Below are 26,504 nucleotides of genomic sequence, written 5' to 3' on the forward strand. Positions count from 1 at the left end.
ATTAAATAGACATTTAGTACTTATATTTTAAATAATTTAAAATAAATGAAATGATATAATCACGATAAAGCATCTGGGTATGTTCTGTGAATTGTAAAATTGTTAAAACAAGTGCACAAATCTTTCAACTATCAATTAAATTAACAGTGAATGTTGAAAAAACAATGTTGAATTTATTTTCATTGTAATCATTATTTATTTTCTCGGTACTGAAATGCATATCTTTTCAAAAATATACCCAGTCTTATTAATGAAACAAAACATAATTTTAACTTATTTAACGTATATAGATTAAAATAGGATTGAAGTTTTTCTTATGTGCGATTTTTGTTTGTAAAATTAAGAATGTATTCGTATATATTAATAGCTTAACCTAGTATTGATTATTTAAAATACATTGAATACTTATTACAATAACATAAGTAACATTTCGATATTAAGTTTCCAGAAACATTACTATTTAAGCCAGATTTCACTACGTTAATTCAAGCGGTGGAAAGCATTACACATAATGTAATTTGTTAAATGTTTTTAATTAAAAAACTAACTTCCGTATTAGTATTCAAAGGAATCAATTAGATCTGTTTTCTTTATTATAAAAGATCCTCATATAATACCGCTATTATGCCGCATCCACGCTTATTTGTTCTGGCTAAAAATAGATTATAAAAAATTTAATTAAAATATATGGCAAATTAATTTTAATCTTAACGAATTGTTAGAAAATGCATCGTATAAAATTTCATATTACATACAATGTAAAGTAGAAAATATATTGATGATTTTAACAAAAAAAAAATATATATATTCGCAATTACTTGTGTACTTTTTCACTTAACAAGAAACAAAATACTAGTATAATAAATTAATTAGTACATTATCGTAACCTTTACTTATAACTTTATGATTAAGCTTACAAAAATAGTTATTGCTATAATTATATAATTCAAATAAAGCTTAACATAAATATGTTTGCTATTTAATTTGTGTTAATAATGGCATGTGCAAACCGTATCGTGAACGCGGCAGTAACTCCCATTCCTTCATCTAAATTAAAAGACACCTTAAATGCACTGTAACGATAACTACAGATTTACCACGAACTACATAATATCTAAGACATACGTCGTACATTCGGTACATAATTCAAAAATCGTATTAATATTTAAGGATTATCTTTCCCTAAACCAAATCTTGTGTAGATTTCAGTGCTTCTTTACATTAATATTAAGTAAATTATGCGTTGAACAGACCTATAACTAAACGATGAAGTAAATCCTTGTATAATTATCTGATTATGAAAATTAATGAAATCGATTATATCGCGTTAAATACATAATAGAGCATATATATTGATTATAACAATCATTATAACGTCAAAGAAATCTACTTTTAATAATGTTCCGAAATTTGAAACTATCTTAAGGGTAGCCTCAATGTGCTCTGCACGAAAATACTACGTCATGAAGACTACCCAGAACCACCATCAGAAATATCGTATCGACATTCATTTTAAAATATTAGAGTAAATCCAACTTTTCATCACAGTCCCATTAACAGCCAAAATTTTTCGGCGCCAAAAAATTGAAATACGATTTTGCCACATTCATTATGAGTACAAAGACGATAGATATAAGGGAATTATGCCATAGCAAGGTAAACATGAAAGAGTTCACCGACATTATTCTTAACTAACTCCATAACTTACTTCAGCCGTTGTCATATTATTTTATTTAAAGAACCATTATCGTTACAAAATTACATTTTGTGTGTCTTCATTTTACACGTCAGCTGGTGAAGGCAAGTCGAATCGTGACCTACGCCTGTCCCGAGAAACTGACAGTTGCCCTGAAGATGATCGTTGCAAAGAGGCAGAACGGGGCTTCGAATTGTCCGATTTGGATTTTTTGACTTTGCTGCCACCTGACGCTGGCTGTTTCCCTTTCAAAGATGATATAGATACTACCACATCAGTTGACACGCCGTTGTGTTCTGAAAATATCAGTTGATGAGATTCATCACATAATAGTATTCATTCAAAAACACGAAATTAGCAACTCACCAACGCGTCTAATCACTTCTCCAGCATTGTTCAAAAAGTATTTAGGCTTGCCATCTTTAACTGATTCCTATAAATTATACAATTATTATAATACATTCAAGGAAAATATTCTGATTATAAGTGATTAATTTACCTTTGATTTACTAGATTTGGAAGCAGACTCATTGCTTCCGCGCCACCACAGTCACTGAATCTCACAGAAGCCACGTCCCGGCTCTTTAGGGGCGTTGGTGATCTCAACCTCAGCGCATATTTCATCAGGTTTTGGTGTTCCCGCATTAGATGTAGAAGCTCCACTAGTGATACACAAAAGACTATGAGGTTATTTTTCTAAAGACAATGTGACACTTGGCTTAAAAATAAAGAAATTATAAAAAAAATCTGAATTATGTTGAAATATTGCATCAATAAATTATTTGGTCGTATGAAAAATAAAGTTTTTTCCTCACGTTAAATCTATTCGAACCGTGGCACTGTTCTGTTGATTGCGCATCGCGAGCGTCGAGATCATTGGCGGTCTTTGCGGCTTGTTAGACAATAATCGCTCTATCTCTTTCATAACTACTGATGTCAGCTGGGGTACGATCTGATCCAAAAACATTTTAGTTTTAATATTTAATATTATTTAAAAGTGAACAATTTTAATAAAAACTCGTATAATAACTTATTATATTTTAGAGATTAATATTTTATTATAAAACATTGATAAGTATGAATTAAGGCCTATGTTTGAATTACATTATTTAGATTATGTTGTATATACAACTTGATACTTAAGATAAACTTTTTTTAAGATTCTGAATGTTATTCAATTTAGGACATTTGTAAAAAATGCATGTACCTGTAAAGCATGAATACTTTCTTTAAATTCTTCAACACTGGTAGCTCCCAGCAGTAAGCAGTTTATGGACTCATTTTTGAGGCACCAAGCGACAGCTAGTTGACTCATAGTGCAATCTGATGCAGAAAATAATAATTATAACTATGAAAATAATATAATATATTAAGCAATAAAACAAACACTTCCTATTTTTAATGCCTACTTATATATTTTTTATAATTAGTCTGTTTATTTAACATATAATTTAGAGGATTAGTGCGAAAATATTAGAGAAATTGTATGTACTCATTGTAGCAGCAAGATTAGCGAGATCACGCAGTTTATCCCCATATGTGCGTGGTTCCTCTCCAGCCACCTGTTCGTTGCTATTGGAAATCCTCATCTGAGAAAAAAAACTTTTATTAATATAATTAAAACGTTATTTTTTATTTTGATATATATGTGTATTTAAAAATAAAATGAATGGTTCCTCTCCAGACAGCTGTTCCTTGCTATTGAAAATTTTAAGCTGAGAAAAAAAGTTTTATTAATATAACTAAAAAGATTTTTGTTCTTTGAGATTTATACGTGCATTTGAAAAAAGAATGATTTGGATTCACTAACCTCGCTTACATCTGCACCAGCTAAATCATCTTCACACCAGCTGAAGGTGCTGTATTTCCTGTTGAATCGGGACTTTGCAAAAAGTCCAGTTATTTCTTCACGACCTTTGCCGGTTGTCATTGCAGACCACGCTATCATCCCTGGGATCAAACACATGACGCCTATGAACAAGTAGAATAGAAAACCGCGATAGGTCACACGCCTATTTCGTCTGCCAAAATAATGTTGGCTTTTTAAAATAGTAATTTAATAATTTCCTGTCTGAGTAATTGCTACGTAAACCAAAATGTAGCTTGTAAAATTTTTTAATTCTACATTATTCATAATTTTATTTGTTAATTTTGAATAATATTTAAAATATTTTTATTATATACAAATAATTACATAATCTACATAACATTTATACATAAATATGATAATATATTGATCTGCGTAAATCAAAAATGTAATGCTTAAAGCGTAAAACTATTACTACAAATACATATATGAATGGCAGAAATGAGTTGATTTGGCAGACAGTTAAGCGTGTGACTAAGCATCTAGAATAACATTAAGTATCACGGTTTTTCTTATACTCACCAACACCTATCTTATGGTAAAGTTCAGGCATGAATATCTCAGCTTTTTCTCTGCAGAACATATGATACTCGGTTTGTTCAACAATAGGTGTGATACAGTTGAACTGTCGACAGTTAGTGTATGCGTCCATTATCTGAATTATGAATATAAATACAATCATTATTAACAACCTTTATTGGTAAAAAATGTAAAAACTGTTATCAAAAATGAAATAATGTCCAATACTAATGTAGGTAAGATTGGACGACCTGGAAACTATATTGAACTCAACGCAAAAAGAAACGTCAAAAACGATTCATAATCAAAAAATGTATAAGCCAATATACAAATATATGTATATTTGTATTTACATAAATAAACTTAGATAAGTTCAGTTTCAATTTCAAATTCAGCAGATGCTGAATTCTATTAAATGGCGCGTCTTAACGGTAACAGATATGGCGACTGTGTCCTGCTACGTTGCAATATTTTCTAATAACTATAACATAATTGCTAACATACCTAAACACTACGATATTGTTTGTAGGAAAAATACCAAGCAATTACAACCTTTACACAAATTTATACAGAAACATACATAATACATATAAGTACTAGTTTCCTAGCCGCGGCTTCTATTTGCAAAAATCATGATGATCAGGTGAGAGATTAAGACTTGAAAGCATAACAAATAAACAAACAAATAAAACAGCCTAACTCACATTTATAATATTATTTAGGATTCATCTGCATATATACTTAATGTACATTAATTTGTCATATAATATTAGTATGTACGAGGAGAGAACAAAATTGTTTATAATTTCGTTTTCAGTAGAAATTAAAGTTTGTTGCATAATTTAGAAATTGTTACCATTGTAAAATAAAAATTTACATTTATTTTTTTAATTAATTTTTAACTACAATATATTATATAATAACGGTTTTAATAAATATTACTGTTGAAATAATTAAGCCATATAAGAAATCAAAATCAATAAAATCACTTACCTCAGACGGCAACCAACGGGCTGTCCCCCAATACATAACCCATCCTTGATTGATGACAAAGTTCATTGCTCGGACCAACTCTGTGTGGCAACAATTATAAATATAACAAAAGAACTAAACATCTCAATCTGAAAACCGACGACTGTTTTAAGTTATGGACTTACCTTCCATGGGACAAACCGGATCAGTTTTGTGTAAGAGTACAACATCTATGTAATCGACTTGAAGTCTTTGCAGTGACGCCCTTACACTTTCAATTATATGTTTTCTAGACAAACCCCTTTCATCTGACCTGTTAGCATGAAGAAACCTAATAAATAGAGATTTAGTATTAGGATATAGCCAAAAGCCAAAAGCATAAGTTAAAAAGTATTCAGTTTTCGTTAAAGGAATTCCAGAAGCTAAAAGCAAGAAATTGAAATAATGGCTGTAGCAAAATGTCTTAAGTAAGTATAAACGATTTACTGGACAGCTGTCTCAGAAAAAAATGTCTCTTCTATACGATAACAGTTATTTATTGACATATTTCGTTTTCTGTAGATTTCATAATATGATAACCTTTCATTTAACACTTGTCGTGTAAAGCTTAAAGCCCAGCTACACACTCCGATATTACTTCGAGCTTACTTATGCAAACCAGTTTGCCCAGTTAAGCGCGTGCCTATAGACGTTTGATAATTTGCCCGAGTAAATCTTAAAGTGCGGTTTGTGAAAACATTGCTTTGCTCAAGATTTGGACATCACAGTTTGTGGTTTGCGTGGTTTTAATGCCACACTGAATAAAATAGCATATGCTTACTTATACTGGTGTTCCGTTTTTTTGCAGCAACTTGACTGCGCAAACCGTACTGCGCAGGTAAGTCGGTGCGTGTAGTTGGATCTTCATAATTAGTTTAAGTAAAATTAGTAAAATTTTAGAGACATTTTTTATCGATTCAATGTTTTTTTAAAAGTAAATCATTACATGTTACGGTAAATACTGTTACTACGTTACAAAAATATATTTATTTATATTAAGAACAGCTGAGACTTGGACTTTACTCAAATTATCTATTGAAATAGGATTAGTTAATCACAAAAAGTTAGAACATAACAATTTATTAAATGATAACCACATCAGGTATCAGCTATGGGTAAGGTTTACTTACTTCGTACTCCAATATATTTTTGTAGTGATGATGACGCTTGTGCGCCTTACATTTCTCTTCTTCAGTATCTTGCCAAGTTCAACTTCACCTCTGGCTGTAATTACCCAAGCAATTATTTCAATCAAATGCTATAGTTAATAATTCGACCAGATCTTAAAAATATATCTTACCACAATGCGCTTCTGAAAGGTCAAATAAGTTGATGCCATTTTCTAAAGCGGTCATGATGATGTCCTCTGCAGCATCTTCACTCAACGTCGTCCATAGTCCTAAGCCAATATTCGGTACCCTAAGACCCGACTTTCCTAAGTTCTTGTAACGAAGGCCAGGCGTTACTGATGAGGGCATACTTGAATGGTTGCCCATGTAGGCTGACATATGCTTTGACGAAGTCATTTCGCCAGCTGCAGATAAAATTCGAATAGAATCTATGAGTTTTTTTGTTTCCTCATCGCTCCTCTGGTAAAAGGTGTGTCTATACTTTCGAAAAAGTAGTACAAAATATACTTACGCAAATGAATACGCCGTTAATTTTATGTAAGTTCTTCCCAACATTTAATCTCTAAACTAATATTTACACAAAGAATAAAATATTTATGAATACCCTATTTAATATACTATTGGGTAAATTTTCGAAAAACAAAAACCAGACACCGTCATTTAGGAAGTAGAACAAGTTATCGCTTTTAACCACGGTACATATAACGACGTCTTCCTTGATACACAATGGGGTTTGACTTTAAATATGGTTGGTAAAGTTCGTCTTCCGAATTATATACATTTCTACCTTATACTTCTAACGATGTGATTATTATAATTGAATATTAAATTCATCAGTCCAAAATCCTTATATTACGTATTTTTTTTGTTTTTCTATTTTTTATAACATTTCAAAATTAATAATAGGTAATTAAAGTAATATTTATTGTTATTAATAAAAACAAATTGATCACTAACCTTGATCCGACATTTGCTGGGAATTAGCGCTGAATTCGTCCATACAATCAAGCGAGGCGATTGGAGCTCGACATCTGGGTAAAATATACATTTGGCTTAGACTTAGGTACCAAATATATTTAACAATGTTTAAATTTATATAGCGTAAAATTTTAATAGAAAAAAGTAAGTATATCTATTTTACATATACTTATGAATTTGTTTTTATTAGGACCTGGGATTTGAACCCAGGAACTTCGTGTCTCCGGCCTTACTAGCAACTAGACCAACGAGGCAGTCCATACTTCCAGGTTTGACTGTCCAGGTCGGGCTAGTAAAAAGATATTGGGTTTTTTTGTCGAAAATTCTCAGTTCGGGTTGCCGAAGTCTGAAAGTTGGATTTGTGTACACTCTCGTGCCTTGGAAAGCATTGCCGGACATTCGGATTGCCATCCTATTGGATTATGAGCGTCGCAGAATAGAGAATGCACCCGTGTTTGCGCACACACTTGTGCACTATAATATGTACTGCGCAGTTATATCGCTAATCTCTCTTGAGATTGGCCGCCGTAGCCGAAATCGGTCCGGAGGACATTATACTTATGAATAAGTACTTGACTATTTATTTTAAATATTATTCAACAAAAGTTTTAATTTTGATATTTTTTCATATTTTTATCAACACTTATTTCAGTGTTGTAAGTATTTTTTTTTTGTTATTAATGTTTAAGAAATTATAACCTTAACATTACGAATCACTCATAGTTCCTTACCTACCTTCTTGCTATTTTTACAAGAAAAAAGAAACATAAAATTTAGTATTTTAGACTATTTGTGATAACGTAGCTATCTTTTATCTAATGTCTAATTATATAAAAATCTATTTATGTCTACAGCTCTATTTATTTATTTAGTTACGATCTCTAATCTACACTGGCTATGGTATCTATACTGGCTAAAACACCTGCAAAATGTGTCGCGGATATTATTAGGCTTTTTACATTTACAGCTGATTTTATGTGTTAGCTATTCAGTTTACTTTTCCTAATTGTAACATTTATCATATCATATACAAGAATAACCTCGTTAATTACGGTCATTAATCGTTAAATAATAAGCAATATACTAAGATCGATACTGCGTAAAGTAAAGGAATTCTTTAAATAATATATTTGTAATAATGAATGTTAGAATAAGAAATGCAATTTCATGAAGATGTTTGTTTATTTTTGTTATACCTACATAATATTTAAGCTATCGGACGACTGCTCTTTTCTAATTTCTAGTCTAAGTTTAAATCTACAATTTATAGTTTTTAAACCTACATTTTAATAAAGTTTAAACGACTATGAAGCAATAGTGTGAATATAGAAAGAAGATTGTGAATAGTAGCAAGGAAAGGGGCATCAGATTTATGGGGCAGTGTGACAAGGCATAGTGTATCATTGGGGTACCATACCTTGGATATCGTCCTTCTCGCAGTCAGCATGATGTAAGCCAAGCTTCGTACTAAATGTTCGGCGGTATCTTAAGCTGTTTTTATGTAACGCCATGGTCGGAACGCATCGAATCCGCGTATCTGATATATTCAATTCTCGATCATGCAGTCATTTTGATGGTCAGTAAAAATATTTTGTCGCTTAGCATTTTACAAGCTTTGAGCTTGATTAAGTATATTTTTAGCTATTTTGACATTCGCCAGCGATCAGACCGCGGCATTACTTGTTAAAAATACTTAACAATTTTGCTATAGATACGTCGCCATTGTGGTGTCTATTCGCATGCGTCGGTCGCTGTGCGCGATGCAGCGGAGTGCTCAGCTGTACTCGCCGCTGGGAGAAGACATAGTGGGATGGCGCATCTTGACTGTAGTCTAATGATTTTAATTATTAAATGTCAAGTTCATGTATGGGATGTTATACCGTATTGGATATCGTGCAATTGCGCTGAGACTTCGCGGTGCGCTGTACGGTCGATTTAAATCAATTATTTGTGTGAGCTGTGAGCTCTTTATATAAATAAATGATGTTTATCGATCGCGCAACATGCCCCAATTTGATATTACGTCTTCTCCCCGGACGGTGTGGCGTTCTTAACTTTACAGTTACCGGTATATGGTGGGCATGGGATTTGAGTCAACGCTGACGGAGTCGGGTGGGCCCAGCGGCGTATGTGGCGTGCAGCGGCTGACCGTTGACTCGCTGCGCGACATGATGTCGTCCTTGCTGCCCTCCCTGCCTTGCATCTCGTGCCGCCTCATTCCGCTCCTACGCTTAGCAACAGCATCTTAACTCCCTACAAACATCTTATCTGTAATGAAACGTACACACCCACGGCCGAAGGATAGGATATTGCGGGTTAAGTTATAACACTGAAGGACAGAGATAAGCATGCATGCCCTAAACACTAACATCTAGTCCGCCATATTGGGTGGTCCACACCGAAAAAACATCTAAGCACTGAACTATCGCGGTAGTTTAGACGTAAATCTGTCGATAGTGTGTCGGTGAGTGGAGCACTCACCGGATCGCCAGATAAGCTTAATTACTTAACATCGGTAGCGTTGCCGTCGAGGTTCTAACTGCTAAATCTGCTTACTGTGTCGCAGTGTAGGGTTGGAACAAAGGGATGCGCGCGACGCGAGCCCGCGCATGCGCCTCGAGCTCTACCGATCTGACCTATTTCTAGATTTAGCCTCTAGATGCTACGTTCATTACATGAAGTACTTGTATAATTAATTCCCAAAACTTAATACCAGAACTCTAATTTATTACAGATAAATAGACTCATCAAAACAACACTTAAATGTTGCTATTAAAATTCAAGACAAACGAATTATATCTCAGAATAATTTGTTGCTATGTGATCTAGATATGAATATGAAATATATAAATGAAATCATACAAAAAATCTTAAAAGAATTAATTACACATACCTACATCAAATTTTTGAAAATCAAATTTTACACTACATTTTGTCGCTGACAATTTGATTTTCGTTGATATATACATACTTCCTCTCTATTTTGATGGCAATCAGAATTGGTAACCTAGGTAAAATGCAGTCTGTATGCAGCTGCGCCCGGTACAACATCGCGATCGCGTTGATCCTGAGGGATTCATTATACTGTCTTTTTGAAATTTTAGTATTTTGTTTAATAATTACAATAAAAAGTAACGTAAAGTTTTTAATGTGTATTTTTTTTTATTTTAGGTTTTTTTAAATAAAAGGAAGTTTCTTATTCACATATTAGTGATGTTTTTCTTAAAACGATATCACAATTAAGATCGCGCGACTTAAGAAGAGCAACTTGTTGAATGCCGTGTTTCTTTTGACTAAATTGGAAGTTGTTTCGGAATTTACTCAGTCGATAACAGTCATTTTTGTGAAATTTAATGCGTCGTACGTTGTATGAGAGGAGAATAAATAGGTGCGTATAAAATTAATTTAAAATTATTTAATTTTTGTTTACATAAAATAAAAGTTTCTTTCGTTTATTTAGTGCTTATATTTTTTATACTACGTTAGTTTTAAGGCTTGCTTGTGTATTTGAGTGTTTATATTCCCATACTTATTGCGCACTTACTATTTAGAAAAGATAAAAAGAAAATTTTATTATTCTTAAAATCCAAGAAAGTGCATATTTGAAATTATTGTGGTTCTTGATTTTAAATTAAAAAATTATAATGAACATAAAATATTTCAATTTAATAAAAATAATTCTCTTTATTTTAATTAATCTTAGGTTTTAACTGCTTAATTTTTAAATGGAGAAGAATAAGAATAATGGATAAGAATATTTTAGTGCCTTGTGATAGTTTTGTGTTCAATAAATTGTTTTTATTTATAATAGAAAAGCTATAGTATACAATAATTTTTTTATGAATTTACAATTTAAAACTTAACAAAATATAACAAACTATGTACAATAAAATGTAATATTAAGGGTAATTATAAAATTACATATACTTTTGTAGTAATGGTAGAACTTTGTCAGGGTCCGTCGGGATATTTATCAGTAGTTTTACCGCCAATGAAACTCTATAGCGTTGTGTTCCGGTTTTATTGGTGAGTGTGCCCAGTGTAATTACAAACAAAAAGGACGTATAATCTTACTTAGTAAACAGTGTATTCCAATGTTAAATTAGTATGACGATAATTTATCATCAGGTGGATAAATAAGCCACCTGTAAAATACTACTAGAAGATATAGTGTAATTCTGTAATTAAACTAATTATAACCTTACTATATTGTATTGAGTTAACTAATTAGTTGTATATGTTGTTATTAATGTATAAAATGCCTTTGGTCTAGTGGCTTGATGTATGGCCGCAGACCCGGATGTCCTGGGTTCATTTACCAGGTCGGGCTAATAAAAAGTTATTGGGTTTGTCTGTCAGAAAATTCTCAGTAGCAGCCCGGAGTCTTGAAGTTGGAAGTGTATACACTCTCGTGCCTCGGAAAGCACGTAAAGTCGTTGGTCCTGCGCCTGAACTCTTTACGGTCGTGTCGAATTGCCGTCCCATCGGATTATGAGAGTTAGGGAATAGAGAGTGCACCTGTGTTTGCACACACACTTGTGCACTATAATATCTCCTGCGTAGTTGGCTAATCTCTCTTGAGATTGGCCTCTTGAGAGTGGCCGAAAACGGTCTGGAGGACATTATTATTATTATTATTGTATAGACACATTAATGATACTGTATCTTCTTATATTAATATAAGGTATAAAATAAAGAAATCAGTTTTGTATTGCATCTATTTTTTAGCACTGTACCAAAACGATTAACTACAATATAAAATTTATTACAATATATCGATGTACATAATATTCGTTCCAAATATGGAAGCTATATTTACAAACCTTTTTTTCCTTTTCTTGTCAATATTTTAACCACCCGTGTAGAATTATTTTCTTCAAGTTTGAAATTTGAATAGCGCGATAAATATGTACATATGTATCAATGAAGAAACTAATATATCAAAGGTTATTAAGATTTCAAAATGGCATAAACGATATCATGGATTTTATAATAATTGTCTTTATGACCGTACTTTACAGACTATTTTCCTCTAAATTCGCTTTAGGTCTTTCTAAGTACCTATGTCAGAAGTATCAGTGAAGACGTGACTGGGTCTGGTTGACATTGAAGGTTATACACATAATTGATTACTAGGAGTGAACTGTTACAAATTGATTCGAATATTTGATGTATATTTGAAACTGAATCACATTTTCCACGTCTTCCTTATATTATATTATCATTGATAATTGACTTTTTAATCGAACGTTGCCCGCAGCTTTGCTCGCGCTTAAATATAAGTAAAGAATAAGTGATTGTTTGGAAGTCTGTGATTTTAAAGTAATAATAATAATAATAATATCCTGAGACATTATTCACACACGGCCATCTGATCCCAAATTAAGCAGAGCTTGTGCTATGGAAACCAGACAACTGATATACTTTGGCTGGTTTGAAGGATGATGGAAGGAAAGGATGCGGGTCTGTTGGTAGACCCTCACATCCATATCCGCCAGAATATCCAAGGGCGGAAAGCGCGCTAGGACAGTTGCCGCCTCGTAGGATATCGTGCGATATCCCCGCACTATGCGGATGGCCACTCTCCGCTGCGAACTTTGGATCTTAGTCTTTGCCTCCTCCTCAAAAAGCTTGCCAGCCTCATCGAGTAGGCATATAGGACGGTACGCAGAGAGAGATTCTGCAGCCCTGCCATTCTTCTTCAAGAGAATCAAATTCGCCTCCTTCCAGACCTTGGGGAACGTGGTAGTACGGAAGCAGCTGTCAAACAGCCGCCTCAGCCGACTCACTCGACCCAATGAAGCCGAAGCTAACACCAGTGCCCGCCCCGGAATCCCATCGGGGCCGGGTGCGGTCCGCAAGCGATCAATCGTGCGGTTTAGCTCCTGCTCAGTCACTCCCAAGTATCTACCAACTACGCAAACCAGTTCGTCTAAAAAGCATGAAATGTCATTCTGATTACTAAAAAGTATATTAAGGGTTTTATTTTTTACTTAATATATTTTATAGTGACTTAAATGGATTGAAAAAAAATATTTTATGCATGTCTTCCGATCTACGATTCTATTGCTTTAATACCCATCTATCTAAGCCGTTGGATATATGTAGTTAACTATAAATGAGCAAGCGTGCGAATATATTTTTGAATCTATCAAACTCAGACTAAACAAAACTATTCAACTCACTGAAAACTTTATTTATAATAAATAATCGAAGCACCTCTTTGTGAACGGTTGGTTTCTTCAGATTTTCTACCACTAAATAGCGATACTTAGTATTGTAGCGTTTCGGTTTGAACGATGAGTGAGCCAGTGTAACTGCAGGCACAAGGGACATAGCATCTTCATTCCCATTGTTGGTGGCGCATAGGCGATGTAAGTTATGTTTAATATTTCTTAAATCGCCAATGTCTATTGGCAGCATTCTCATTAATGGTATTCTTGGAATGAAAACTACTTCTCCTCGACCACATCTTCAAACAAATCTGTACAAATTGAGGGTCATGTTGAGGTGAAACTTCGAGACTACCAATGAAGCGGTACACCTAACAATAATGGAATACAGTTAATTTATACAAACTTCACTGCCATAGTAAAGTTTGCATATAAAATAAGTATGATTTGCACCTCCCCAGGAGATTGATATTAAGACAATGTGTATTTTGCATTTCCCTGTTTGCACCCAGAAGTATATATATGATGTTTTTTGGCGAATATGTACGTGAAAACGTTCTAACTCTTTAAAACAAAAATAAAATAATTGCCATCTGTTGGGTGTTATTTCTACAAACTTTGAAATACATGTTTATCAATTCAATCAAGAAACGCAAATAGTAAATTTCAAGCAGAGCAGACAATTTTTTGTTCATTTTTATACTAATGTTTCCACCCCATTTCTCCCGTTTAGGGTTGAATTTCTAAAGACAACTAAATACGCATGCATTTATTTTTTCTCAGAAGCTCTAATATTAATTATAATTCTTCTTACATCAAAAATGACGGAGTACCCATTAAAACTTTCAACCTCTATTTTACTCCCGGGGTAGATTTTCAAAAATTCTAACCAGAAGTTTGTATATGAAATTTCATTCCTGTTTTTTTTTAAAATGACGGGTTTCTTTACAATATTTCATCCCTTATTATAACCCTGTAGGGGTGGAGTTTCTAGAAATCCTTCATTAGTGGGTAGTCTTTCTTACCTCTGTGGCTTAGGTTCTTCTTTGATAAATCAGTAATAAAAAGTCATTATTTGTATATACTTAACAACAAAAATAAGTATGTTTTTTATAATTTTATAATACCTCAGTTATTTCAATTTGTAAATTAAAAACTTATACCTTGGGTTACATTATATAATATATAGCCTATTTTACTCGCTGATAATGAAGAATTCGTTAAAAATGAAAAAAAATTAAAGAAGGCTTCGAAATTGATTTTCAAAAAAACAAAATTTTACCTCTTTATAATATTAGTATATATAGAAAGATTGTAAGCTAACCGTATAAATATGAACAAAAATGAAACTTTAAAGATAAATTGTATACCTAGCTATTAAATAGTTAATTAAATAGTTATGTATGTATAATTATATTATAGCTACTTAAATAAGAAAAAAAAATCAAACGTTAAAAAATAAAACGTAAGACTTATATATTAGTAGTACTTGTATACCTAGTATTTAGATAAAAACGACTTTGTAAGTAATGCTTTATTTTAGAACAAATTTGATCGCCATAAAAAAGTTATAATGAGTCAACCTTAAAAGATTGACATATGTTATCACGGACTATTTTTTAGAAATTTTTAAGAGGAACAATTTCGTCATCCTTGATTGTTGCGTAACTTCAACCGTTAACGTAGCGCACGAAGCTCTCAAAAGGACGTTTACATTTACCCGTTTTTGCAACATTTATCATTGATGCTTTGCCCTTATTGGCTGTAGCGTGATATAATTTATCTTAAAGCTTTCTTCGATAAATGGGCTATTCAACACAAAAGGATTTTTTCAATTCGAACCAGTAGTTCTTGAGATTAGCTGGATCAACCAAACAATCTCTTCCGCTTTAAATATTGATCTATCTCATATATAAATACAAAATTTAAAAAATACTACAATTATATAAATCTAGAACGATAAGGAATGAATGAATGAGTGCATTAATTAATTATAGTGTACATTTCCACTTTTAATTTGATTTACAAATAAGCTGTTGATAGCTATAAATATGTTATTATTGGATATTTGTTAGCCTTAATTTATATCTAATATAATATATAACATGATTGACAAATAATTGCTAATTCATAAATGCAGCGTCACTTGCGACATAACATATTTGAACAAAAGCTGAACATTATTCACAATAATGAATTAAAACAAAGAGTCTGCTAATTAATTACAACCTGAATACTATAATCATAAAAGGTATTCAATTGGTTCTATGAAATGAATTACATTTCATAATGCCCATTTGCAATTAATAAAATATATTTAAACGAGTGCTGTTGTGGTACTATTATTAAATAGCTCTACGCCCCGCTCGACGCGAGTAGCACTAAAATGGATAGAAAATAAAGAAAAGTTTTAGAAGAACTACTTAAATCTGAGTTTTTTTTATATGTTTCATTTAATAAGAACTTATCATAGACGATCACAGCAGGCACGACTGCTTCTGTCTTTTTCGACAAATAGCATCAGATCATTAGATACATTGGAGAAAATATTCATAAATTGTACAACTATACCATCGTCACCAATCAATATCTCTATTGGTGTAAACGGAATAAAAAAATTCTAAATTATTTTCTGCTCGGTTAAGGCCTCCTCTCCTTTTTTTAGGAGAAGGTTTGGAGCTTATTCCATCACGCTGCTCTAATGTGGGTTGATGGAATACACACGTGTGCTTAATTTGAAGCACATGAAAATTCAGTGGTGCTTGCCCGGGTTTGAACCCACGATCATCGGTTAAGATTCACGTGTTCTTACCGCTGGGCCATCTCGGCTTCACATTAAATTTATTTCGTTTTATTTTATCATATTAACCACATTAAATTTATTTCGTTTTATTTACATAACGTGTTTGCTTAGTTTATACACGAACAATAATCATGTGAATATTATTACGGGAATTTTATTTACATACACGTTTTCACCTCGCGGATTTTTTAAGGAGTTTATAAAAGTACAGAAGAGCTGGATGGAGCCAAATCAAACAGACCAATTCAGAATACTGTGTCCATTAGTAACGCTAGTTAAGTAATGTATCATCAACATACACTAATGCTTATTAGTAGCATGTGGCATAATTTTATAATAATAGTAGTTTACTTCCTCGGATGTGCTTTATTCGAATAAAAATAACAACCGCTTGAACCTTCAGTATATTAAAATGTATATAAATATGTGGCATCTCTATAGGATTGTTATTTGTAAAGATATTCTTGACCCCTGACCAGGATGTTAAGTCGAACTCGTTTCCGTCTATTTATTAGGTTTCTATCAATCTAGGATAAATACATAAAAATGTGGTTTTCTCCATTGCAAAGCGCACTTCCTAATTATGTTAGAGCCGACGGCAACGTAGCGTCGACAGGAGAGAAATTTTTCTTTAAACAACGTTGTGTAACATTTTAGCTTTGATTCGCACTACAGGAGAGCCGAGATGGCCTAGTGGTTAAAACGCGTGAATCTTAACCGATGATCGTAGCAAAGGAGAAGAGGCCTTAGCCCATCAGTAGGACATTCACAGGCTGTTAGTTTACTTTCCCACTACTGGCAGATTTTTCAATAACCGATTCCATTTGGATGTTAGGCAAATTGATATTTCTTGATTTTATACCAGACATAATCTGATATATATGTTCTTAATATAGGAATTAAGGTTATATTGTTTTTCAAAAAAGTTATAGATCATATTATATTTATAAATAGTATTTGGCGACCGACCGAAAGACACACATATAAAAACGTAAATAGAAAAAGTTATCTATATACAATATTTAAGCCAAATCGTATATATATATATATATATATATATATATATATATATATATATATATATATATATATCATTCTTGTAGCTCTAATAATTAGTTATAAAAAAGGTTTTGTTTTTTTTTCAAATATTTTTTTTTCAGAAAAGTCGCCTATGAAGATAAACTTAAAAAGCAAAACCTTATCTAAATACAAAATTTGAACAAAATCGTTAAAAACGTTTCCGAGATACACGAAATATATAATATATGTGTATATAAGAATTGCTCCTTTAATATTATAAAATATATAGCTTTATTGAAATGAGTAAAATAGAAAATCAGATATTCTTACCCTGGACAGGAAGGTGCTTTGACGAGGTCACCTCTGATTGATGGACTGACATCATTAGCTGATGCTCTCCAATTCCTTTCTTCTTCTCCACTGATACAGCACGGTGTTTCGCAGCAGCCGTCGCTATCAATTGATTCATCTAAACGATCAATCAGTATGGGTAGCATTTTACATGGTTAGGGCTTTCTGCAACTCGTTATAGATAGGTAGGTACCGACGACTCATTTTCTAACGACAAACAGCAATACTTAGTATTATTGTGTACTGGTTTGACATAACATGTTAGTTCCCAAGGTCGATGACGATATAAAAGATGATTAATATCACCACCTACAGTGCCAATATCTATGTGCGGTGGTGACTACTTACCATCAGGTGGCCATTTGCCACTCTGCCTGCCTACTTTATATAAATATATATATGTCATAGTATTAGAAATTTATACAAGAGTTGTTAATTTTGTCCTTTTGTATCACTTTGTTTATTTATTTTTAATGGCCAAGCTTATATATATACAGAGAATATTGTTTAAAAAAAAGAATTTATTATTTTAAAACAAAAACTTCCTCTGCGATTTTTTGTTCAAGGCCTTTTTAAATTTTCTTTTCTATGGCTTCTTGATGTCATTATTAATATTTAATTTACATGACATGAATATGTATCATAATAACGCAGATTATATTAAAGCCGTGTGTTATAGAAAGTAGTAATTAGGTTTTGTTATATTTTTGAAATTTGTTAATTGCTTTCTGCTGCGGTAAAATCGCTTAATTAAATTATTAACCGTTTGATTATTAGTATTTTATAAATATAAATATTTTAGTTGATTAATGAAAGACGATAAAAACTATTTAATTGATTACGTCCGATAAGAAGCTTTTTTAAAATAAATAATTTAATTCAAAGGGCCATGTAACTTATGCCAACCAATTATTAGTTCTCGATACAGGGTTTTTATTTTTAAAATATTTAAGGCGTACTCTGAACTTCGGTAGAATACAATATAATAAATATTAGAATTTAAGTATTCCTAAGCATAAATTGATCCCTTTGATGACGTAAGATATTTTGTATTTTTAAAACGTGTCAATAATAAAGCTCTCTTATAAGAATCGTGCTCGCTATCTTGGCAGACAACTTGAGGTTTCAAGTTGTCTACAGGAAACAATACCCCTAGTTTATTGAATATTTCGTACTATATTAACACTGTGGGCTTAAATAAAGAAATAGAGAAAGGACAACTCAAATCAAATAAAAAAATAGCTAATGCGTGGTATGGGGGCAAAAATGCGAGCAGCATTACCATGTTATACAGCTATTCCGATTCTTGAAAAATAAACCAACTCTACTGGCACTTGCGAAAACAATAAGAGTATTTCGTCTTAAAATTTAATATAATTTATATTCTATTATTTATAATGTTTAAAACTATTTTCGATTCAGTACAGTACAGTACAATTACAGCCTGTGAATGTTCCACTGCTGGGCTAAAGCCTCTTCTCCCTTATGAGGAGAAGGTTTTCGATTCGATGATGTCAAATTGAAACGAAATTTCTAACCAGATTTACAAAGTTTTTAAAAAGTGCATTAAGACGATTCCTTTAGTCGTAAGGAATTAAAGGATGATTGATAGTGTGAGAAGTCCGCACCTAGACAAACTTTTTGCGACTTCCCGCGACTCGTTCTAAGTCGTCGGTCCACCTTGTAGGGGGCCTGCCCACGCTATGTCTTCCGGTTCGTGGTCGCCACTCGAGAACCTTTCTGCCCCAGCGGCCGTCGGTTCTGCGAGCAATGTGCCCCGCCCACTGCCACTGCAATTTAGCAATTCTTCGGGCTATGTCGGTTACTTTGGTTCGCCTGCGGATTTCATCATTTCTGATTCTATCTCGCAGAGAAACTCCGAGCATAGCTCTCTCCATTGCCCTTTGAGTGACCTCGAGCCTTCTTATGAGGTCCATTGTGAGCGACCACGTCTCTGATCCATAAGTCATCACTGGCAACACACACTGGTCGAAGACTTTCGACTTGAGACACTGCGGTATTTGGGATGAGAAGATATCGTGTAGCTTCCCGAACGCTGCCCCGCCGAGTTGAATTCGACGATTTACCTCTTTCTCGAAGTTGGACCTACCTATGTATGATGGTCTGACCTAGATAGACATAGTTGTCTACAACTTCGAGTGCAGAATTTCCAACCTTGACTGGAGTGGGTGCAACATGGATGTTCGACATGATTTTCGTCTTGTCCATGTTCATTTTTAGACCCACTTGTTGGAAAACCCTGCTGAGGTCATCGAGCATAGTGCCGAGGTCTTCCAAGGTCTCAGCCATAATTACAATGTCATCGGCAAATCGAAGATGAGTGATGTACTCGCCGTTGATGCCAAGTCCGTTGTAGTTAAGAAGCTTAAAAACATCTTCCAATGCAGCGGTAAACAGTTTCGGAGATATCACGTCTCCCTGTCTTACACCTCTCTGCAGTTGGATAGGTTTTGAGTTCTGATCCTGGAGTCGGATCGACATGGTGGCGTTCTCGTACAAGCACTTTAACACCCTGATATACCGATAATCAATTTGGCACCTTTGAAGAGAATTCAGCACGGCCCAGGTTTCGATTGAATCAAAGGCTTTCTCATAGTCCACAAACGCTAAGCAAAGTGGCTCGTTATACTCCTCAGTCTTCTGTATAACTTGCCGCAGCGTATGTATGTGGTCTATGGTGCTAAAGCCTTTCCGGAATCCGGCTTGTTCGGGTGGCTGGAAGTCGTCAAGCCTTTGCTCGAGACGATTCGTAATGACTCTCGAAAACAACTTGTGAACATGACTCAGCAGTGAGATGGGCCTGTAATTCTTCAGAAGGGTTTTATCACCCTTCTTAAAGAAAAGTACCACCACACTTCTGTGCCATGCCTTTGGCGTTTGACCTTTGGCTATGACGGAGTTAAAAAGCCTCTGAAGAGCCCTGAGGATCGGTGTACCACCCGCTTGTTGTTGTTGTTGTTGTTTTTGAATTGTCCGAGAGCCATTCTAATCTCGAAAAGACTGACGTCCTGAAAATCTTCAGTGTAGTGTCGGGTTAGTCTTGCTCTGGGATCTGCAGCATGACTACTGACAGGTGATTGAGCTGTCGTGTACAGCTGGCCGTAGAACTTCTCAACCTCTTCCAACAGCTCAGATCTTGACGTGACTATTCTGCCATCCTCAGTTTTCAGCCTTGTCAGTTGACTCTGATCAACAGACAGATCTCTGGCGAACACTTTAGAGCCTTTGTTCCGCTCGATGGCCTCTATAATGCGCATTGTATTCAATTGGCGAGTGTCGCGAGTTAGAGACTTTGAAATCTGTCTGTTGATCAGCCGATAGCTGGCAGCATCAGCTGGGGACGTCAGAATCATTTTCCGTCCTTCCTCCATAAGCAGTAGGGTAGAGGTAGAGATCTTTTTGGTTCCTTTTGTACGGCTGGTCTTGAAGGTCTTAGACCCAGCCGTACGGACAGTTTCCACAAGCCTGTCGTTGTATGTGTCCACTTCCTCGCAGTCTCCTAGGCAATCGAATCGGTTTTGGAATTCGAGCTGAAAGGCTTCGGGATTTCGGATTTGAAGAGGTGATGGTCGGAACGTAGCCTTCATCAGTCGGGACCTCTGGAGTTTAACATTGATATTTAACGAGCCTATTACGAGTCTGTGATCGCTCCCAGTTTTGACTGCATTGATCACGGAGACGTCATTAAATATTTGTCTTCTCGTCGACAAGATGAAGTCTATCTCATTCTTGGTTTTCCCATCAAGGTTCACCCAGGTCCATTTACGCTGACCTGGCTTCTTGAAAAAGGAGTTCATCATAAAGAGTCCCTCGTTATCCATAAAGTCGGCCAACATCTGGCCCCGAGGGTTGCGGTCTCCAATTCCATGTGGTCCCACCTTTAACTCATCACCAAATCGTTTGCCCAGCTTCGCGTTAAAGTCCCCCATTACAACAGTGAAATGAGACTTATTAGTATGTATGGCTTTAGATAAATCATACATGACCTCATCGTCGGAGTGTGACGAAGTCGGCGCGTATACCTGTATGACCTTCAAAGAATACTGCTTGGTGATTCTGAGTATAAGGTACGCCACCCTAGTCGACACGCTCTCGATTTTCACAACGTTGTTAACGAGGGACTTGTGGACTATGAACCCGACACCACCTTGAGACAGTTGATCGCCCTCTCGGAAATAGAGAAGGTTACCGGATTTCAGGATCATCGTATCCTCCCCATGTCTTCAGACTTAGGATAATCCGACGATATCCCAGTGTAACCTGCTCAGTTCTTCCTCCAGTTCGATGATCTTCTCGTCGGTCCGCAGTGTACGCATGTTATATGTTGCCAGGACCAGAGGTCGTCGGTGTTGGTAACACGAAATCTGCCGGGGATTCTTAGCACCCCCTGTTACCACAGCTGTTACCAAGGCTAGGAATAGCAGGGCTGCCGAGGACTAGGGGCCGTGGTTTATTTGCGCGAATCATGAGGGGTTTGGCTAAAATTCTCAAACACCTAAAAAAATCTTTCGGGTCACTAAATAAAGTTTCCGATATCATTTTACATCATCATCATCATTACATCGGGATACACGGTTTGTTTTTTTTATAATTAACTAGCGAAACGCCCAGACTTCGTTTGGGTTGAACAATTATCTAAGTTACTACTAACTTAGATAATTTTTATATTACATAGGTTTACCTAATTTATTTTAAAACAAACTCAACACAGGAAGCGTCACCAAAAAGTCACCAGAATACACGAAGGTGACCTTCATAATACTGTCTGAAGTTCTTAGGTCTCTTAGATTTCTGTCTACAGTTTTTATGTGTGAGCGATGGTTCATCGTACAATCGTGCCGCATTATGCAATAAGATTCTTGAAAAAGTTGATCTTTTTCGTTTTATTATATTACAATAGGTAGATTGGTACACGTGACGATAAGTGGTCACCACCGGACATAGTAATTGGCTACAGTGCCAATAATAAATATAAGAATTATGGTTTTAAAGGATGTTGGCAGTAAACCAGTAATTGTGACTTAACTATAATAGTTAGACAAATAGCTTCCTGGACTTTTTTGTGAATAATGATGAGTACTATAAACATGTAGTGCATTATTTTACGAATCAGGGATAGTTTTCGCGGTGCAGGTGAAATAATTACGTTTAATTTCATCATTTTAATCCATTCACTTTTAAATTACCAAGCTTTAACCATATACCAATAACTCAATCTAAATTAAAAACTTGACAACAAAGTACTATTATTAATAATTACCAGCATTGTTTAAACATATAAAAAATTTATATACTTAGACATGAAGACATTATGGAAATAGAGATTACCTCTACATGATCCCAATCGTGAAAGGTTTATGAAAATCCCTTCATTGTCGCTTATACTTTGGCTAGATTGAGGTTTCGTCAGCTGGGCACTGCAGGCTTTTTTCATGACATTCTGTATGGATAATTTGTATATTTTATCACATTGAAATTCAAGAATTATATTCATTGTTGTTAAATATAATAACAATGTTAATATCTTTATATTAACAACTCTTTAGTTGTTAGAAAATATGGTAAGGTGCTTCTAATTCTTTTTTTTTAAATATGTAGCAATACTAAGGAAGCTAAATCATAGCTTCTGAGTATCATTCGGATATAATGGACTATAAGATTTATATCAAATTAAATAAATTTCATACAAATTCCTCGAATACCTCCGTCTTCGATTTGACTTCAATAAAACTATTCTTGTCAAATAGCCTGCCATGGCGTAACTTAACCCCCCCCCCCTTCGGATGACAGAGTGGGTCACATGTATTGACCCACCACACTACTATACGATATATATCCCTTATCTGTTATAGGTTACTTTATGATTATATGAAAGTTATTTCGAAATTATAAGTGTTTATTTTTTTAAATAACCCACACTGAATCTATATGAAAGCCAAAACATATTTCTACGTTATACGTCGCTACATATTCATTATCATCAAATTTTATGGGTTTCTATGGGGCATACGCCATTACATTACAAAGATATATCATGCAGTAAGCGTCATACTCTATAATGTTTTGTGTCCGGGATTGAAGGCCGGCTGTGGCGCCACCTCGCGGCTTGCCTTTGTAAGTCGCATAATCTGTGATGCGACCATGAAGTGCTTATCCCCCGCAACTCTTCGACCGCTTCGGCTATCTGCTGGGACACGTTCTCATTAATAAAATTTAAAAGATAAATTAAAATATCTGAATAATAATTTATATCTAACTTTTGTAATGTATAATTATTAATATTTAATTTACCTCACGCTTTTGTTCCTCTTCTGCTTCTATTGCCCGCTGATGTAGAAGTTTTATATCCAACTTCCTGACTTCCTCTGCTTCTCTTGCTTGGCATTCTTTTTCCTAAATTATTAAAATATAGTCTTATTTATATATACAAGGCAAAAACGTTTTAAATATAATTAACAACTGCATGACTGCGGAATTTTAATAAATGTTTTTTGCAGCAAAAATGACAATTAGTCGAGAGGGAAAAAAATGAATCAAAGCTTTCCTGTTATTATCACATGTTCGCTTTGTAAGTTCAGTCAACTATGACGTCAGAACATTTCGCAACACCTCCATATACTATGTGATAAAGTGTCAATTTTTTTTTACCTTTTGCATTTGTTTTTCATGTTCAATTTTTTGCTGTTCCAGTTCCTCCTCTGGGATGGGCGGCGTTTCATCCCCACCGGAGGTATGTTTCGCACCTGAAACGCAATAAGATCTTCTTCTACGACGTGAAAGTTTTACGAATAGGCACCAATAATAACGATAATTATGCGTTCCTTAAGAGTAAGCAACCAAATTTATCCGTCATTTCTCATTTCTGTCTGTTGTTCATTGTCAGTTGTTTGCAACACAGGCTTGATCATATTAATTCATTGCATGCTGGCTATAGATACACATCTTGAATTGGGCGTAATAATTATTTAACTTAAAATTTAAATAAGAAAACAACTAAACAACAATACTTTTGTAAGATTCAACAAAATATACGGGTATAATAATAATATTATAGTAGTTCCCGAAAGTCTAGTGAATAAATGGATATTTTAATAAAATTTTGATAATAAAAGAAATATATAAATAAAAAAACAACCCTCTCCGTTCTTTCTTTTTATCACCCAATTGAAATAATCGAATGAATACAAAAGAAAATGAAGGTTTTGTTGAAGCTGGTAAAACTTCGGTAAAAAATGGTATATATAGTATTAGTAATGATAAGTAAAATTATCACGCGAATATTTACCAGTTGGTGGGTGATAAGAAATCCAAAATTGATGAGCCAGTTTTACTAAATTCAGAAAATTAGGTGAAACAAGCCGCGACGGTGAACGAGGCTAAACCCAACTGAATGCGTAAACCGTGAGAATTTATTCATAGATGTTTATTTTGATGGTAACGCATACAGTGAAGTTTCGTTAGACTGATTGGCTAACGTCCAAAATTTCTTTATCCCTAAATTTCAATTGATAAAAAGATTGATTTAACAATTTATAAAGAATAAGAAATATATGAAGTAAAGTCTATGAAAGCGATATCTTCCGATTCACTTACATTCATTATATTTCTTTTCGAAAGTCATTAGAAATCGTATAACATTATTATTTCCAACATTTATCTAAATAACTGATACATTCGACATGCTAAGACATTTAGATAAAGGAAAATTACAACACGATATGTGTGGGTTAAAAAATTCAGCTGCTATTGATTTTGTCACGCCTGATTGTTATATCAATCTCATTTACAATTTGAATATAAAATATCACGAAAAGGCTTATTGACGAATTTCCGTTTTGATGTGTAATTATACCTACTTGCAGCATGCCACCCTCCTAAATGCAGATCGATGATATTTAAGCTTGATTATGTGATATTATATTCCAGTAATATCGTGGTCCTTTCATTATGTGACTGTCATGTATATGTACCTACTTTTATCTCTTGATCATTATTTATGTGTGTTCTAATATCATTATTGTGATGTTCTGAGTGTTTAAGTTAAGACTTTTTATTTATTATGAAAAAGATTATCGTCTTTATAATGATGAACCTGTAAAACCTTACACATGTTGGTAACCGAAAACATGTTGAAAAAAACGAAAAACGAATACAATAATAAAATGCAGAAAAAAATTATAATACACATAACCACACGTATAAAGAACAGGCATAATGTATAATGTAAATTAAAATTTTGTTTGTCGACTCCATCACAGACATTTAATAAAACTATTAATCATGTGTTACAACGTTAATATACCACCTACCCTGAGAACAGAGGTGTTACAATTCAATTCAATTCCATTTATTTATTTAAATTATACATTAAAATTATTTTAACTTAATTACAAGAAATTATATTACATTATAATTCTTCATTTAAAAAATATTTATGAAATTAAACAATAGTTCCCTTGTACCTGTAATTGAGTCACTCACAATTCACACTGGTAATTTTTTGTATTATTTGTAGGTGTGCTACGGATTTAAACCTAACACCAGTAATAATACACGATGCAATTGTGTAAGATTCTGATGTAGAGAGTATATAAGCCGCTTTTACTAACGTTTCCTTTGCTTCGTTATCGAAATGCATTTATTTCGATACTTAGGCTTATAACATGTATATACCTTTATTTCGTGTTGGGCGTCATTTTATTTGATAAATACGAGTACATAACGTTGACTTGATGTATCATATTTATAAACATAATTAAATGGGCACGCTTTATTAATACTATAAGATAGTAAATACAAAAAGTCGATTTTATTTGAAATTAGGCATGCCGAAAACTAAAGATCCCAACGGTAAATTCGTAAATTTATAAATCTTATTATATAATAGAATAACAATCCTTTTATTAGAATTGCTTTCACGAAACTACTAATTAGA

At 33.8% G+C, this 26,504-nt stretch overlaps 1 protein-coding gene across 3 annotated transcripts; it reads right to left on the minus strand.

The window, feature by feature from the left end:
* Positions 1-815: 815 nt before the first annotated feature.
* LOC126780230 (voltage-gated potassium channel subunit beta-2) lies at positions 816-24,938 on the minus strand. Of its 3 annotated transcripts, XM_050504519.1 has the most exons (21): positions 24,855-24,938; positions 24,218-24,312; positions 23,861-23,962; positions 23,622-23,753; positions 22,898-23,009; positions 17,528-17,666; positions 9,268-9,426; positions 7,181-7,254; positions 6,394-6,627; positions 6,224-6,317; positions 5,875-5,955; positions 5,240-5,367; positions 5,076-5,155; positions 4,086-4,218; positions 3,507-3,667; positions 3,189-3,285; positions 2,904-3,019; positions 2,512-2,648; positions 2,196-2,358; positions 2,063-2,129; positions 816-1,992 (listed from the first exon to the last, which is right to left on the minus strand). In XM_050504519.1, exons 2-19 carry the CDS (start codon positions 24,224-24,226, stop codon positions 2,247-2,249), a joined length of 2,100 nt encoding a protein of 699 aa, XP_050360476.1. In that variant the 5' UTR covers positions 24,227-24,312; positions 24,855-24,938; the 3' UTR covers positions 816-1,992; positions 2,063-2,129; positions 2,196-2,246. The 3 variants fall into 3 exon arrangements, with proteins under 3 accessions (XP_050360476.1, XP_050360478.1, XP_050360477.1); XM_050504521.1 differs by lacking the exons at positions 5,875-5,955; positions 9,268-9,426 and having other exon boundaries at positions 3,507-3,646; positions 5,240-5,385; XM_050504520.1 differs by lacking the exons at positions 5,875-5,955; positions 9,268-9,426 and having other exon boundaries at positions 5,240-5,385.
* Between the last annotated feature and the right edge of the window lie 1,566 nt (positions 24,939-26,504).

The sequence above is a fragment of the Nymphalis io genome, chromosome Z (genome assembly GCF_905147045.1).
Source record: "Nymphalis io chromosome Z, ilAglIoxx1.1, whole genome shotgun sequence".
In the NCBI taxonomy this organism is placed as follows: domain Eukaryota; kingdom Metazoa; phylum Arthropoda; class Insecta; order Lepidoptera; family Nymphalidae; genus Nymphalis; species Nymphalis io.

Excerpts from the sequence above, each read along its gene's own strand:
- LOC126780230 (XM_050504519.1), bottom strand. Across the intron at positions 6,318-6,393 it reads CCTTTCAGAAGCGCATTGTG|CCAGAGGTGAAGTTGAACTT; the intron begins GTAAGATATATT and ends GGGTAATTACAG. Across the intron at positions 5,368-5,874 it reads AAAACGGAACACCAGTATAA|GTCAGATGAAAGGGGTTTGT; the intron begins GTAAGCATATGC and ends TCATGCTAACAG.